A 17,552-nucleotide genomic window follows, 5' to 3' on the forward strand; every position below is an offset into this window, starting at 1 on the left:
AATTTGAAGTCCTAAAGTTCGAGATAGGAAAAAGAGCAAAAAGTTCTCACTAACAGGGTAGTATAACACCTGGACATCAGACTGTGTAAATTAGGAGAATTCAGATGCCCAGCTTGCCCAAAGACGAAATAAAGAAACTTCTTAAATACTGGAATATAAAAGAGCACTTAGAAGTACACTAATACCAGTAAAGGCTAAAATGGGCAAATATTTCCTTTTAAAAATTCCTGTGGACTACACAGGCATTCACCAAATCAAGTGCCCCCAAATCACCCACTGCTTTAATTATCTGGAGAGAAAATTAAAATAAATTTTAGGTCTCTTTTCTGCACGGGCACTAGTTAGCATTCTTAGAAAAACAAACAGATTGCAGCCCCACTTGGTTCTTATATGAAACCAAGGAGTTTAACAGTAGAATTAAATGGGCAATGGAAGGACACTCCAATCTATAAATAAACCCAAGTAAATAATGGAAAGCACCCACTTGTTTATTATCCTTTCCCAACTCTCTCCAGAAGCTGGATATTCTGCCTCCAAGGGTTCAGTGGAGAAAGTGGACCCCTGACGTCAAAAGCTCTCCGTGGTCTTGGCTGTATCTGTGGTTCTAGGATCACTCCTTGCACCTCTGGTAGGAGAGAAGCACTGAAATAGAGAGCTGAATATAGATTTAAGAAAAAATTCTTATTAAGAAATTACATTCTCTGGTCATTTGAGCTTGTAATGACTTATCCTCAGGATAAAAAGGAGCTACCTTTGGGCATACTTTCCTTAGTGCCTTCTTAATTTGAATTTTAGAAGTCTGTCACCACAAATGATTCATTCCTCAGTAACTATTAAGAAGGGACCTATCCTGGTCTAAGCCGTAACACGTTCTGTGACAAACCACTCAACTTCAAGTGGAAGACCAAATCAAAAAATGATAAATTAGGACTGGAAAACAAGATCAGTTGTTTTAAAGGGACAGGGAAAGGCACTCGACCTCAGATATATCAAAGAAGTCCCAATTAATTCTTCTGTCAAAGAGAAGAAGACGGATTGAAAAGTAGAAACAGAATAATCAAGCATAGTAACAGGAATACCAATAAACCTTGGGAATTGTCTAAGAAGCTGAATTTGTTCTCAGTTTTTAAGTTTTCAGTAATTTAAAGAATTAATCAGACTACAGTCCCATATTATAGCAATATAAAACTAAACCTGAATTTTATCAAGCTATGACTACTGTCACTGAAAAAGATTTATTCTTCAAGCACTCATATTTAAAAGCGGGAGGGCAGAATTGTGGATACAGGCAATACAGACTAAAAATCTTTTACAAACGTATGATCATTTGGTTTTGGGTCAAGAAGGACCAGGAAATAATCATTAATGGCTACAATGCAGAAATTAAAGCAGTAAGATATACCCAAATAATAGATGATGATAAAGATACTGGAAAATAGTTTACTTTATTATAGCAATTAGGTAACTAAGAGAAGGAAGTTCAAAGGACATAGCATCTGAGCAAGGAAAAGCTGAAAGGAGAACAAGATAGACAGATAGGTATTTAAAGTTATAGGGACTGCAGGATAAATTTTAACAGTAGAAAACAGATCAATTATACTTTGTGGTACAGAGTGATACATGCCTATTAAATTTCAGATCTTACTCTAAACAGAAAGGTGCTGCATATTCCTGCTGGATGGGACGTAGGCAGTCACACTATCCGACTTCAGGGACGTTATATTTTGGGATAAATTAAGAAAAAATGCTATCAAATAATCGCTCTCTCACACCAACTCGTCATCACAAGGGTTCCTTACCTGTTAGTGGAACGAGGATTGTGCTCTCTTGTTCTCTATCAATCAACCAACAAAGGTTATAGTCTCAGCACTAAGAAGGTGGCAACCAACCAAAGTTAGTTTTTAATGCCTTCATTTCCTCCTGGCTCTGCCAGCCAGTTTGGAAATATGCCAGCAGCTGAAAAGGAATGGTTATTCCATTACCTAACAACAGTTAGACTAAATGTTTTTTTTAAAGCCTGAAGATGAAGGAATGAGCTAATAACCCTTCTGTACTTCAGGAATATATTCAAGTCTCTACAAGTGAAAAATGTAAACAGTTTGGACTAAGAAAAGAAAACCTACAAATTTAACCATCAAATCTGTAATTTCAAGAATTTAAAGAAAGCAATGAAAAAACAAATCTAAAGAAGTCAAGGGGGCGAAACTGCCATCTAACATGAGGTATCAAATAAATAACTACAAAAGTTATGAGCCTATGTGGCAGCTATTTTCCATTATAAGTTTCCAATAGATTTTAAATCCTGAAGTCTTTATACAGTATTCTACAGTATAATCACATTGAGGAGGAACATGAGGGATGACAAGAGGAAAGGAGCACAAAAAAGAAAAAGATCTGAATACTGAATATCTCAAGAAACACAATCTAACTAGGTATTTGCAAGGGTCCAAAAATCACAAATAGAATAGCAAAGTATTCCACAGCTGGAGTTCTTAAGAGGTGGCTTTTTAACAGATGAGAAAGAGCTAAAAATTGATACATCAGAGCTATTTTATTTATTTTCATTGGACCTATACAGTGGAAACAGGTGCTACAAAAGTGCTTTTAAAATTATTAAACAATCATCCTCCAGCCTTTTCTAATCAATTTCCTTGACAAATCATTCTTTTTCATATCTAATAATATTTCAATATAAACCGTGAAAATTATTAAAGACTCCCAAATGAACGAGATCTAAGTAAAACTTAACTACTTTGATTAAGATACAGTTTAAAATATATTCAGAAACTATAAACAAGATATGATTTTCCAAATTTCCCAGTTTTCCTTCATTTCTTAAATACTAATTAGTAACAATATATCTGATTGAAAATACAGGCAAAAGGGGAGCATTCCATTATGGAACAGAATTACTTGGTAATTTAAGTTCAGAAGCCCACTTCACTTTGAAAATGAAAAACAACTCCCAAGAAATCGTATCTTGCTCAGATTAATAATGGTCTAAGTTTACAATTTCTCCTTCAGTAGGAGCTCCAAACCCTTGATTTATTTACCAGACCCCACAGAGTATATAAATTAAAAATGCAACAAACTTAGATTTAAAAAAAAAAAAAATGTCCTTAGGTTAGGTTATAGGGTAAGTTAAATATGAGAGTTGGCTGGAGAAATAATAGATCCACTTATAAACTTCTCCCAAGTCAGATTACTTTCAGGATATAACTTCTTTGTTTTGCCTGAAGTATGCCAAAACTTGTGGATTCAACATATTCTTACTCAAAAAAAAATTAAACAAATTTCCCTAAATAGAAATTATTTTGAATCATTGAGGAGAGCTGCATCTCTCTTGCTTCAGGAGTTAATAATCTATGAAGACTGTGGATTAGATAGATAGTGTATCATATCACTTATGTAGAAAAATGTAAAGGTACTTTCAAAATGAGATCATTATTCAAACAAGAAAGGACAGTCTTTGCAAGACTACTACTGATGGAGGCTCACAAGAATGACATAGTAGGACCTATCCTAATTCTGTTTCAGTATACAGCATTCTTCTATGTGATGTTTCAAGAAGGAAAAAAGAAATTACTCCACGGCAGGGCTGCATTTCAACCACTAAAGAAGAAATTCCAAACCAAAGCTAATAAAATCAGCAATGCTGAAATGCCACAAAGGAACTCAAACAAGGTGTTAGAAGGTCTATTCATCTACGATTTTAATATTTTCCATTAATACTTAAAAGTTTAAAGATTCTGACTGAAAATCAAGTCACATTCAAATCAGAAACAATCTAAGTATTTTATATATAAATACCACTCTGAGAAATTCTCCCGAAATGTACAAACTAGACTATTTGCGATATTTGTTCTCAATACTAAATTACTAAATGAGCATATACTGTTTATTACTTTTAAGCGTTTCTAATATCAGTGAAAGAGGGAAAGCTACACCTGATCATTTTTAAGCAATGAAACAGAAGGTAACACACTTCTACAAAGACTATGATTTCTATTCACTTGTGTTATAGAAGACCAATCTGAAGTCGAAATTACTAAATTATAGATTTACAGATTATTTATAAAACAAAACATTCTACTACTCCAAACTGGGAGCAGGACACAGTAGTATCTTTCTTTTATTCATCTTTTATCATTCACTGTTACTAGTTGTAACGCACTTCTAAAAAGAATAAGAATTTCCCACAAATCCCTCCAAGTGTCCAGATCAGCCCCAGCTGGCATTAAGAAGAAAATGAAAGAACATCCTTAAGAGAAGCAGTGAGTCTTTGCATCTCCAGCCCCTAAACTACACACTGAATTAAATAAATTCAGTAAACGTTTTACAAATGAACGAAGTCTACTGGTCAAAAAACAAAAAGTAAGCAGAATTTTGTCAAGTGGCTGGTACCTAAAGTTAAACTTTCTTATCCTAAGGGAAATAAAAACTATTGAAAGTGTATTAGTTTCATGGATTCTCTTTTGGGGGTCATCAGCTTCTAGGATTAATTTCTAAGTATGATCAGCAGAAACGTCAAAGGTATTATCCTGAGGTGACACAAATTTTAGCTAAATTACAACACCCATTATAGATTTTCTAATGTTCTTTTCCAGACCTAAAATTAGTAAAAAAAAAAAAAAAAAAAAAAAAAACGGATATTGCCAGAACATCCAATTTCAATTTTTCAATTTTAAAAAGTGAGAGATCTTGTCAAGAAGCAGACAGACAAACAAAGCCCAGCTTGCTTAGAATTAGTTAGCCACAGTATTGTATTGACTCTGGAGGAAAAGGTTCTATCTAAACCACAACCTTGTATATATTGTCAAACGGGATACATCTTATAAACACTAAAATAAGGAAGAAAGCCTGGAACTTTAAGGAATGCACAACATGGAAAGCAATTACCTAACAGAGAAGAAAGTTGTAATGAAAGTGAAAAACCCTATTAGATTGTTTTAAGAAATACCTAACCAAATTCCAAGATTTACCAATATATTTTCTCTTCATCCTTTTGGAAAAGATACTATCCCGGAATGTTATTGGGATTCAAGTTACTCCACTAGGTTTAAATGTCAAGTGTTTGTTAAAAGATAGAAAAGAAAAAAATAGCTAATCCAATTGTGCCCTCATGTTCCACTGACTATAAGATGAGGAAGTAAAACAGGTAAAAAAAAGAAAATGCACAATACATTTTTAGAGTAGTTAATGCTCTATAGAATAAAATATAAAAGGCAATCATAAAAATATATATCGACTATAAAAAAAAATTCAGAATCAAGTTGCCTTTAAAAAGGCAACTTCAGGGTCAAGATGACTAAACACAGAAACATTTAAACTGACCACTGTCTCCTTTGAATGAAAAAGGCTCCATTCTTTGAAACAAAGAAAACCTTAGTGAACATAATTTTATGTTAAAATTAATGGAAGTATTTTGAGAAACAGTATTTACATAGTCTTAAAATATCTCCCCAAAGACACTTATTATTTACAAAGGGAAAAAGAGTAAATCAACAGTGTAGAAACCTGGCAGTCACCTCCTTAACCAAATTATCTTTTATCGCCACCAGTAATGGACAAATCGGTTATCATGTTAACTCCTGATATAATGCACTGATACAGACATAACATCACTTCAGTGGAATCTTTTCCAAAAATATATAATTCTCAATCTAACCATGAGAGAACATCAGACACACAAGTTAAGTAACATTCAAACTAGCTAGTACTCTTCAAAATTGTCAAGGTTACAAAAGGCAAAGAGTATGAAGAACTAGCCCAGATTGAAGGAGGCTAAAGAGACATGACAATTAAGTACACTGTTAAATTCCAGATAGGATCCTGGACCAAAAAAAGATGATTTAATGGACAATGGTCAAAACGCAAATAAGCTTACAGGTTGGTTAGTATTAATGTTAATTCCTGATTTCTATATTTGTTCTATGAATATTAGGAAAAGCTGGGTGAAGGTATATGGGAACTCTGTACTACTTTTGCAACTTTTTGTTAAGTCTAAATTTATTTTTAAATAAAGTTAAAAATATAAAACAAAAGGTTCTGAATAATGTGACGTACCTATGGAATGTTCATTGAGAAGAAATATAAATCTACAATTTTTATTGATAGAAAGTTCACTCCGATCTTTCTTTAAAAACTAATTCTAGTGGAAATGACAGACAGCATTATGTTCTGTACTAATATCAGAAAAGTAATCAGATGGTGACAGTCTTGCTTATGCTTTTTAATTTCTTTGATAAATAGTTCTCTATACGGAGAACTTTGATTCAGAAGAAAAGTATGAGATCAAAAAATATCTTCTCTCCTACAAACAGAAAAACTGAATTATGTTTATGTAAACTAGCGTGGAAATTAACTTTAGACTAAAGCAAACATATAATAGAGTAAGTGGCTAAAAAACCAGAAGTCTTCAAATTTAAATTACCATGTATGTATACACACTACTATGTGTAAAATAGTTAGCTGGTGGGAACCTGTTGTATAGCACAGGGAGCTCAGCTAGATGCTCTGTGGTGACCTAGATGGGGGGGATTGGCAGGGGTGGGAGGGGTCGGGGGTCCAACAGGGAGGGGATACATGTGTACATATAGCTGATTTACTTTGCTGTACAGCAGAAACTAACACAACATTGTAAAGCAACTATACTCCAATAAAAAAATAAAAATAAATTACCATGTATGAATTTTTATTCCTGCATAATAAAAATGGAAGGAATAAAAATTTCTGTTCATTTTCTTTAAAAACTTCCATAAGAAACAATGTATAGCACCATAAATATCCCTCTAACATTTTTTTTGCTAAAAATCAAATTATAAAACTCCCAAATAACATACCTTCACTTATAAAATCAGTTACAATATTCATAAACTTTCGTTTTATTTTGTTAACATTTATTGAGAGCTTAGTATACGGCAATATATTATGCATTATATATATATATATATTGCCTCATTCGATCCTCACAATAACTCAATGACATATACAGTACAATCATCACAATTTTACTGATAAGGAAACTAAGGCACAAAGTAGTAAAGTAACTCGGCTAAGATCACACACCTAGTAGGCTGTAGAGCAGGAAACTGAAAACCAGTTTGTCTCCAAGATCCTGAGTTTTCACTAATTTTATACATTTCCAAATCATATTATTTTGATTAACAATTATTTTCTTTCAAAATACTTAGTATATGATAAAGTGCTAGAATAAATGTTTTAAGTAGAATTCTAAAATTCTCTCCTTCTATTTCATTTAAACATAGATCAGTTGACAGTTATTTGCTTTGCCATTTCTATCAACCCAGGAAAGTTTGACAAGGCAATAAGAGTTAGAAATAAAATATAGCAAAACTCAATATCAGCAACATAAATATCTGGGAACAACAGATGTTTCTATGGAAACTGAAAGACCTGTATCTAAAACTTTGTTGAAAAGGTAATCCAAAATTCCTCTCATCTTTATTTTTTTCCTCTCATCTTTAAAGTATCTACAAAAAAGCAAAATGCAGAATTTTAATTTCTAGTTTATATGTCACACATATCTATTGACCTGCCTAACAAATAAATATATAGGATACTCTCTTAAATGTATAAAAATCTCAAAGAGTTTAATGAGTTCAATTATCTTAATGTACTTTAAAAATTATATAAAATTATATAATTTAAGTCATCATTTCTGTTATGAGCATGATTAGAATAATGATCTAGCAATAACAAATTGGATTTTATTCTCTACTAATTCAGAGCTCAATTCTGCTACCCAGAGAACAGTCTTTAGTTTGTTACAGAGTATATAATACTCTGTATGGACGCTGTAGTTGTCCTAAATTTTAATATATTTTAAAAATTATTTACAGATAGCTTTCAGTATATCTACTCAAATTCTTCTGTACATAAAGACAAAATCAAAGGAAGGTCCTTCCCTTCCTCGTCCCAACCTGAGTCTAATAAAAATCAATATAAATACACTCATCTCAATGTAAGTATGATATCAGAAGCACTCAACACTTTATACAAGAACAGGATGCTTTCAAATTCTTTATCAATAAAATGGGGTAGGCCTTTGAAAAGACAGGACAAATATCTAATTACAAATAACACCTTTAATCTACCCTATTCTAATTTATATAACTTGTCTGGCCATTGAGCTTGCAGTGACAAAAAAAAAGTCATAAGGCCAACACATCCATAAGTCTTAGAGAGAGGGCATCCTGAACTTCAGGGCCCATGTCAGTAAACCATCAGAAATTAAGAAAGCCTGTGTTTGTCAAATACTCATCAGGTAGTTAATATCTACACAGTAATGAAACTACAAACCAGAAAAATAAAAAATGCCTAACCTGATATGCTATACTAAACTTAAATCCTGGAAAAAAACCTTTAACCCTGGCATTTTACCAACCATTCACAGCTTTAACAGCCGATTCTACTTTCCAAACATTTTGTAAATAAGATTTTACAGTCACATCCAGGTCTTGAAAAGGAAAGTACTGCCAAAAAGAAAATGGTGAAAAGGTACGAAGGGAAAAGAATATCACCACCATCAACAATCAACAATTTAAGAAATATGATTTGATATAAAACAGATATATGAAGTTTAGTTAACATCGTATGGGCTATCAACACAACTTTGCAAAAGCCATCACAGATCTTGGGTTAAGGCCTCGAAACTGCCACTACTACCAGAACTCAAGTTTTCAATTTAGCAAGTGAGAAAACGACAAATGTGGACATACCTCCTCGAAGAAATGAAATTCATGTATATTCCTTCACATGTTTTAATAAGGCACTCCTTTAAATTTTACTCAGAACACCAGATTATAGTATTTCTGAGTAGGAAAAAAACCTTTTTCCGTTCTTCCTTCAAAACTTGAATCAAATCTCTGATACTGCCGAATGCAGCTAGTATTAACACTTTAAAAGTTCTGACTTCCTGCAGTTTTATGGTGGTCTATCTTCAAAGACATTCCCAAAAGAGCCAAAAATACCTTAATCTACTAATACATCTTCAGGAACATCTCCAATATCCATTCTTTTCACCCCTTTGATAAATCCTTTTAGTCCCCAGAAGACTTCAATTTTTCTCAGAATTTGACATCCCTTTCGGTACTCCTTTCTTATTCCATTGCTCAAATAAGTGTAACATAGGAAATGGATAAATGGGAGATGAGAATGTTTAATTGGCTCCTTTACTTTGTTAGCAATGTCAAGCTTTAACCCTAAGCATAAGAAAAATAAAGTTAGTAAAATTTCTATATTTTACTAATCAAAGCGTAGAACAAATTCTGATTAGCTTCCCTATCTTTGAATGTTTGTGGAGTTAACTAGATTTCCCCCAGGAATATACTAAACTCATATGAAGGCCATCCCTAAGATCTGCAAACCATTCACAATGACAGGGCCAATTAAATGAGGCTGCAAATATGTCAGTGCTATACTTCTCAAAATATGTTCTTAAACTTCTGCCAGATGGTATATACTTTCACATGACAGCAATTATATTTTTATTTCTAATATAAATCAAATACTTACAGAAAATAGGGTGGTATAGCAGAAAAAGAACTGTTCACGTAGAATAATAAATGTAGAGATGGGATCCAGTTGAGGCCTGCCATCACTTAGCTATACGACCCAGAATATTTCTCACGTATAAAATGAAGCAGATCAATATTTCCCGAAGTGTATTCCAAAAAACACTGGGTCTACAGGACATTAATAGGTGCTATATGTTCAAAAGAGTTGGAGTCAATAAGTAAAACTGTCTCCCTTCTGCAGAATTTCTCAATCTTCAATAAACTAAAATGCAATGTCCATCTCCAAGATGTGTATGTCAAAAAGCATTCCCCCAAATTCTTGGGCTCTAGAACTATTTTTTTTTTTTTTTTTTACTTGAAGAACTAGTATTCCCAAAACACTCGTTTTGAAACTTTTAAACTAGATTTCAAAATCCAGTTCAATGAATCTTTGAAACTTAAAAACCAGGTACTGACTCATTATCTTATTTAAAATAAACTGATTAATTCCATTCATTCTAAGGAGGTAAGTGTTCAGTCCCATATGGGACCGAGTACGGAACAGATGGTCTTCAGGGCATTATGCCTGTCTAAAACAATCTTTACAATGAAAGAGTTTCAGAATCATTTGATTAGGGAAATGGTTGCATTTTGGAGTATCAACAAACTGCTACATGACACTACATTCCTTCTACATATTCCCTGCCCCCATTAAGAAAGAGGAAAGTGTGCTTTGTAACAACTTTTACTTCCATAACTTTCAGAAGTTTGAAGCACTTCTCCAATAGTCAGATATAGTACTAGCATCCTGGGTTTCAGCAAAAGAATTCATCCCTGATGCTTTCACTATATGTAACACATTCACTACTCTCTTATGCATCTGGAATGGTGATACTAGATATACATTATTCTTAAGAGAACTGAGAAAGTAGTCACTCTTTTCCTGTAGGCATTAATTCTCTTATGGAGCCCAAGGTGACAAAGGTTACAACCAAAAATGTCACAAAGGCGCAGAATCACTTGTTTCGAAGGCTATAGTAGGGAGACAGTCTCTAAATATGTAGACGAGCTTTTAGTTTTAATTTACAGTGGGTAAGAAAGGAATGGAATCATTCTTATTCGGCACAATAAGAGCAGCCACCGTTTACAAAACTAAGAACTGAGCTAGGTGCATTACTTTATCTCCTTTAATCCTCCCAACAACAGTGTAAGGATAGCTATTACTCCCATTTAACAGGTAAGGAAATTGGGCTTACACGTACATTTACAAAGGTCATACAATGAAGAGGTAGCATAAACAAGATCAGACACCACATCGGATGCCAAGGCTAATGCTCATTAAACTCTACCTCATTATGCTCTATGCTCATTAGTCTACAGCCTAGATTAATCAACTTGTGTGAATAAAAAAGCTGTCATGCACATCACACACAGAATAACTAAGCATAATATAACTTGGGATAATTCGGAAGATATATCAAGATATTAGGATATTTCTTCAGGGTACTAGACAAAACTCTTTAAGACCAAAATCATGACTTTTTTTCTTTGCATCCTTAGTACCTTTGCTCAGTGTTAACATACATAACAAGCATTTAATAAATATTTCTTAAATAAATAAACCACCACAATACCAAAAAAGAAAAGAAATACTGTAAATATAAAAAGCCTTCTGGGCTAACACACAATTGCTTAACTAGTTTAGGTAATTTTTCTAAAATACTTTATACAGCTAGATTTACAGACGCAGGCAACAAAACTGTTTAATAAATTATGACTATCACCAGATCCTCCTCTTTCCCTACCATCCCCTTTAATGGTCTTCTACCACCTTTCTATTTCTCTGTTTTTTCTCCCTTATTCATGTTTTGAGCCTCTAACTCAGACCATTGGTATCAATGGCATTTAGGTCACATATTCATAAGCCCAAATATAGCACAACTAGGTTTTTGTTAGGCCATTGTGTCTACTTGTTTTTGCTTTTGCATATTGGATCCATTTCTTAAAAAGCTAACTGAAGCTACTGGTAGATCCTCGTGGGCTAAGAATCTGAATATAACTGGAAACATAAGTAAACCTTTACATAAAAAAAAAAAACCCCAGAGTCTGTTAGTTAGCCTATCCATTTCACAATGGTAACCTCACTTTAAAACATTCTCTCTTCAATGTGACCGTCGCACAGATTGGGAAGAGTGGCGGGTTTAGGCTGTTGAAAGTGTATCAGTAAGTAAAAAGTCTAGAAATGAAATCAACTGTGTAAGATGTGAAAATTACCGACTTTCAGCAGCTTTTGGCTATTTCACATTACTGGAAAGTAAAATTATGGAACATGTAAGATTTATACTACACTACTATTAAATGTTTAATTAAGCTACTATATCCTTTAAGATAAATCTTTACTGTTAACTACAATTCAAAAAAATTTCCAATTGCTTCTTTCTATAGTTCCAATGTTTGTAAATGAATCAGGAAAAATATAATAAAAATTAAGGAAAGCAGCTTTACTACAAAAACTTTGAATTAATAAGTAATACAATTGTCTTAGATTTAAAAAAATACACTTCCCCTTCTAGGTTAAGGAGCGAAAAGACTAGATTAATCCTGTTTTTCAACTTACTATAAAAACCTTCGTGTAAATTAGCATTTTCTTGTTCCAATAATAAGCATGTGATGTGAATATAAGCTGTAACTGTACACAATTAAAGATCTGAGTCACAATGTGCTATTATGATTGAATTGATTAAAGTGAGTTTTCTACTTTAAAAAGTACTGTAATGTAATTTGATCACATGAAACAAACAAAAAAAATAACCTAAGTATCAACAGCTTATAATACTTAAAGCTCACTGAGACCAATGCAAGGCTACCAGTCTGATTTATTGAAATGTTCATGTCATAAAACTATCTCTGTTATCAATTTGGTATTCAGAAATTGGATGCCACTTAAGCAGATTTTCCAAATTAAAAGTTTATTCTTCAGCAAAAACTTGGAAAATTTAATCATTTTGAATTTAAAAAAAATGCTTTCAAAATGCATCAAGAAAAAATAACTAAGTTCAGATTGAGAGGATCATCGTTCGGAACACCAGTCACTGTACCACTCTATAAGGAGGAACCAACGGGAAGTGTATACGGCCAAATGGCTCCACACCTGTAGGCTAAGACTGTTTTTTATAGTTGTCCACTGTCACCTCTTGCTGCTTATCAGTGGGCCATGGCAACCTCCAAAATGCTTAAGAATACAGTCATCGCTCAGTACCCACAGGGAAATTGGTTCCGGGACCACCAGTGGATACCAAATCCAGTAGTATCAATACTATTGGCCCTTCCCATCTGTGGATTCCGCATCCTCAGATTCAACCAACCAGAGAATGGTTGAATCCATGGATGCAGAACCCACGGATACAGAGAGCCGAGTGGTACAAGTGGTACCTACTAGAATACTAGCTCCATCACTTAGTAGCTACGTGACCAAGCTACTTGACAATATTTTACCCATAGTAATATATCAGCCAGTAATACACTGAAAGAAATCTTAGAATCATCTGTTATATAATCCTCAGGTCCCCTATGAATTTATCATCAATCTTATACAAATTTACAAAAAAGAGTTCAAGAAGTTGCTAATCCAAATATTATTTACCTTCAATAAGCATTAAATATACTTGTTCCTAAAAGGACTGGGATGCAGTTTCGTGGTTTATTATTATGGGATTCAAGAATGGAGGCAGAAAGCTAGTTACGATACCTAGTTTGGACTTACCCTACCTCCTCATTCTGGATCCACCCTTCCTCCCTGGAACCTCAAAATAGGTAAAATTCCTAATAATAAAATATATCTAGTGTACAAACATATAAATCCTGATGTCATATCAGAGAATAACTGGTACATAATGTTTGGTGGATCCCCAAAGAGGAGAATAACACAATGAAGATACAGAACAGCTTAGGAATCAGTCAGATCCCTTATTTCAAGATTCTATGATATCATGGAGCATCCACCAAAGGCAAGACACGGCACCACGCTTGACTCTGAAAGAGAAGTTAAGACAAACTGCACAGTGATCAAGCCTTTTAAAACAGGAAGAGAAGGAAAGACCCAGACGTGCGATGGCTCATTAGCACATGATCAGCAGACAGCACTAGAGCCAAAACTAGGCATTCACTCAATTCGCCTCACCACGTTGCACCCAAAACAATACACTTGAAGAAACAAAAACCAAGCAAAAAACGGTAACTACAAAGCAGCATTTTGGGGCTTCCCTGGTGGCGCAGTGGTTGAGAATCTGCCTGCCAATGCAGGGGACACGGGTTCGAACCCTGGTCTGGGAAGATCCCACATGCCGCGGAGCAACTGGGCCCGTGAGCCACAATTACTGAGCCTGCGCGTCTGGAGCCTGTGCTCCGCAACAAGAGAGGCCGCGATGGTGAGAGGCCTGCGCACCGCGATGAAGAGTGGTCCCCACTTGCCACAACTAGAGAAAGCCCTCGCACAGAAACGAAGACTCAACACAGTCATAAATAAATAAATAAATAAAAGAACGTGAATTTCTTTAAAAAAAAAAAAGCAGCATTTTTTCCCAAAATAAATTGGCTAATGTAAGTTTCACTGAATACCATCTTTCAAAAGTAATTTTTAAAACATGAGAGTATTTCCCTCAATAGAAAGAGAATCCTTGTCATTGTTGAAAATACCAAAACAAAACTGTCTAAAAGGACACAACCAAGCAAACAAAACTATATTAAGCATAAGCAAAAACTTCCTTATGAAAGAAAGTAAGCGGTTTGGGTTATCCATTTCTAAAGAAAGAGATTAAAAACATCTGAAATGAGAAATCAGCTTTCCTTGGTACAATTAGTTGATTTACTGTGTTGAAAAAGGTAATTAATAAAAATATTTCAAAGGAAAAACTCAGGGGGGATAATATTATAGCAAAATAACTAATAAGTAGGTATCTATACAATACCTCATACAGAACAGGTAACTGTATGTCACTTATTCATCAGTAATTTCACTAAAACTACAAATCATTAATAATAATTACTTCAATCTTAGCATCTATTAGGGACTTTTAATTTTACTACTGAAAATATTCTCTGTAATTTCTATCTGTAAAGGTCTAACATTTATTTATAACACATTATGAATTTCTTACAGAATAATCTTACCAGCCTGAAAGCTAGGAAAACGTGAAACACTTGCCCTTACTTTAGAATAGGAAAAAAGCAACATGGAGCAGTATATTAATTTGTCGATGGTTAACTGATACAGTGGAGGCAGACAACTAAAAATACTGTCTCCTTATACTCATCCATAGCTCAGTAGTTAACACCACTGGGAACGCATTCGTGTTCATGCTTCCTTAAAATAATACACAAAACATAATCTAACTTTCAACTGGTGAACATTCAATACCATATCAAATTTCTCTGGGGTTTTCTTAAAATTTCTAACTCCTACCTTGCTGCCAGGCTATAGAAACTGCTACTTTCCCAATGTCACCTTACATGCCTCAGAATCCCCTTTTTTTTCCCTTCCCCTCCCCTCATCTGCTTTAAAATGATAAAGCCAGTAAAACATAAGACTTGAAAAAAAAGTCTAAAAAGGACCAGAAATGCTATGCAAAAACAGTAAGGGAAAAAAACCACACAAACATAGCTTTATTTTGTGATGGCAATTTCAAGCAGTTTTGGAAGCCAGAGCTGTGTCTGAAGGATTAGGTTATCCACTCTGGATAAGTGGAGTGCTACCATGTGTGGACTGGGTCCTTACCTTCTTAGCTTTCCTCATGAGGCCAAGGTCACTGGTTCAAACCATTACCTCAGATTGCAACCACAAAGAACTTGTGCCTCCATTTCCACCAGTGACAGAAAAGGAATTACTGAACTTCTCATACCCCATTAAGGAAGGAAGCAACTAGACATCCAAAGTAAGGTCAGCACTTTCCTAAAACACAGCACTGATAAGGCCACTATACAAAAACAAGAAGCGCTCTCCATTCCAAGTCCAATTAAGTCCAAACTTCGCAATCCCGCCTTTAATGAAGGCTTTTCAAAGTTAGCCTTGTCTTCTACATTCCTGTATACAGACACTATCTCTTACCAACTTAGACTATGTCCTGTGTTCTCTTCTATAAATACTCCCCGTACCTTGAACCTTCTTGGTATGTTTTCTCCACTAAAGTGACTTGCTAATCCCCATGGCTATCAAACTTCTCTCAGACGTCACCTCCTCAAAAGCATGTGATCTTTACCTTCTGTCTCCCAATACTGCTTTATTAGATCTCTTATGACACACCATATTCTACCTTGCCATACTTTTCCCATTTATTGGCTTTCTATCCCAAGTCATTCCCTAAACTGTTTCAAGAAGCTTACAAAGATAGATATAAATACTCTAAGATACAATAAATTATAAATGAGTGAGAAAACTTGACACAAAGGACCAGAAATAGAAGAGTAATATAAATTGAATCTGTTACTTACCTGTTATCTTTTCCTTTCATGTATACGTATACGTACATACACATACACACTTATTCTTAAATTCAACGTAGGCTCTCCTTAAGGATATAAAGAGTGCTAGGCATATACAGTCAATAAATTACATCCTTTCAAATACCCAGGAGATTCTGTAATCTAAGGACATTTTCAAAACATCCTTTTCAAAAATTATATTCCTTTGTATGCGTACCCACACATACATGTATAGAGTCTCGAATTTTTTAAATGGCAAGCAAAATGAAACAATGCACCAACATATAAAGGCGTAAGTTTTGTGGCACTTTAAATGTCAGTAAAATAATCAAATTACTCACATTTATTGTCAGTGATAGCATTAATGCTTTTCTCATTTAAATAGATCTATACCGGGCTTCCCTGGTGGCGCAGTGGTTGAGAATCTGCCTGCTAATGCAGGAGACACGGGTTCGAGCCCTGGTCTGGGAAGATCCCACATGCCACGGAGCAGCTGGGCCCGTGAGCCACAGCTGCTGAGCCTGCGCGTCTGGAGCCTGTGCCCCGCAATGGGAGGGGCCGCGATAGTGAAAGGCCCGCGCACCACGATGAAGAGCGGTCCCCGCACCGCGATGAAGAGTGGCCCCCACTTGCCGCAACTAGAGAAAGCCCTCGCACGAACCGAAGACCCAGCACAGCCAAAAAAATAAATAAATAAATAAATAAATAAATAAATAAAATTAAAAAAAAAAAAATAGATCTATACCATTTCCCTTTCGGTAGAGACCTAGGAGTGCTCAGGAGATAGGAAGAAATAATTCCACCTCTTTCCAATGCCTGGAAGAGTCTGGCAATGGAACCTGGTTAGTATGAAAAGAAAGCAGCTACGATCACTAAAGTAAAGAACCAATCCTAAATATTTAGTTCACCTTCACTTGGGTTTCTTTTCACTACTAAATATTTTTGGGGAACATCTGCTTTGGGTTATAGACACAGATAAACCCTATGAAAAGATTAAATTGCCAAAAAATCCTACCTGAAGCTTATAACCACTTATCCTCAGACCTTTAAAACTGCAGCTATACATAATAGCTTTTCTGGGAAATTAGGTTATTTTTTTTCTTTTTCAACACAAGAGAAACAAAACATTGCTTCAAGGGAGGAGAAGGTAGGAAGGTGAATACAGTATTTTTATAAACTGAGAGATTTGCTAACCAAAGCGTTCCTGTACTGAATCATTTTACAACGGAAATCACTCTCCCCCTAATTTCTTTCTTTCATTCGTTAACAAATAACAGAAAAAAACATAATTTCCTGAGTTCTCCTCCCTGTTCCAAGCGTACCCCCACTCCAATCCAGATTACGGATTCCTTTGATACTAATTTTCCTTAAACATCAGGTAGTTAGCAAGTGTTGAGGGCAAAAATCACTCCTCAATTTAACCTTCAGTCACTTCCTATCACCTCCTTAAGACAAACTTACTCCATTAAGCCCAACTGTTGCCTTACTTAGGCCCAGACTGTTCTCCTTTTTTCCTCCCATTTTTATTAACCCTCTCCTGCCTCAAACTTTCTCCTT

The 17,552-nt window shown here is 34.7% G+C and overlaps 1 protein-coding gene across 5 annotated transcripts in view; it reads right to left on the reverse strand.

The window, feature by feature from the left end:
- TSC22D1 (TSC22 domain family member 1) overlaps positions 1-17,552 on the reverse strand; it is a 129,836-nt gene that overhangs the window by 96,403 nt on the left and 15,881 nt on the right. For 2 of the 5 annotated variants that reach the window (XM_057532578.1, XM_057532579.1), the window contains exon 3: positions 485-642. The exons of 2 other annotated variants lie outside the window; for them this stretch is intronic. In XM_057532578.1, the coding sequence (XP_057388561.1) occupies positions 492-642 (151 nt within the window). In that variant the 3' untranslated portion in view covers positions 485-491. Of the gene's footprint in view, positions 1-484; positions 656-17,552 lie in introns of all 5 variants that reach the window. One more of the 5 variants, XR_009005866.1, reaches the window with a different exon arrangement.

Source organism: Balaenoptera acutorostrata, chromosome 18 (assembly GCF_949987535.1).
Source record: "Balaenoptera acutorostrata chromosome 18, mBalAcu1.1, whole genome shotgun sequence".
NCBI lineage: Eukaryota > Metazoa > Chordata > Mammalia > Artiodactyla > Balaenopteridae > Balaenoptera > Balaenoptera acutorostrata.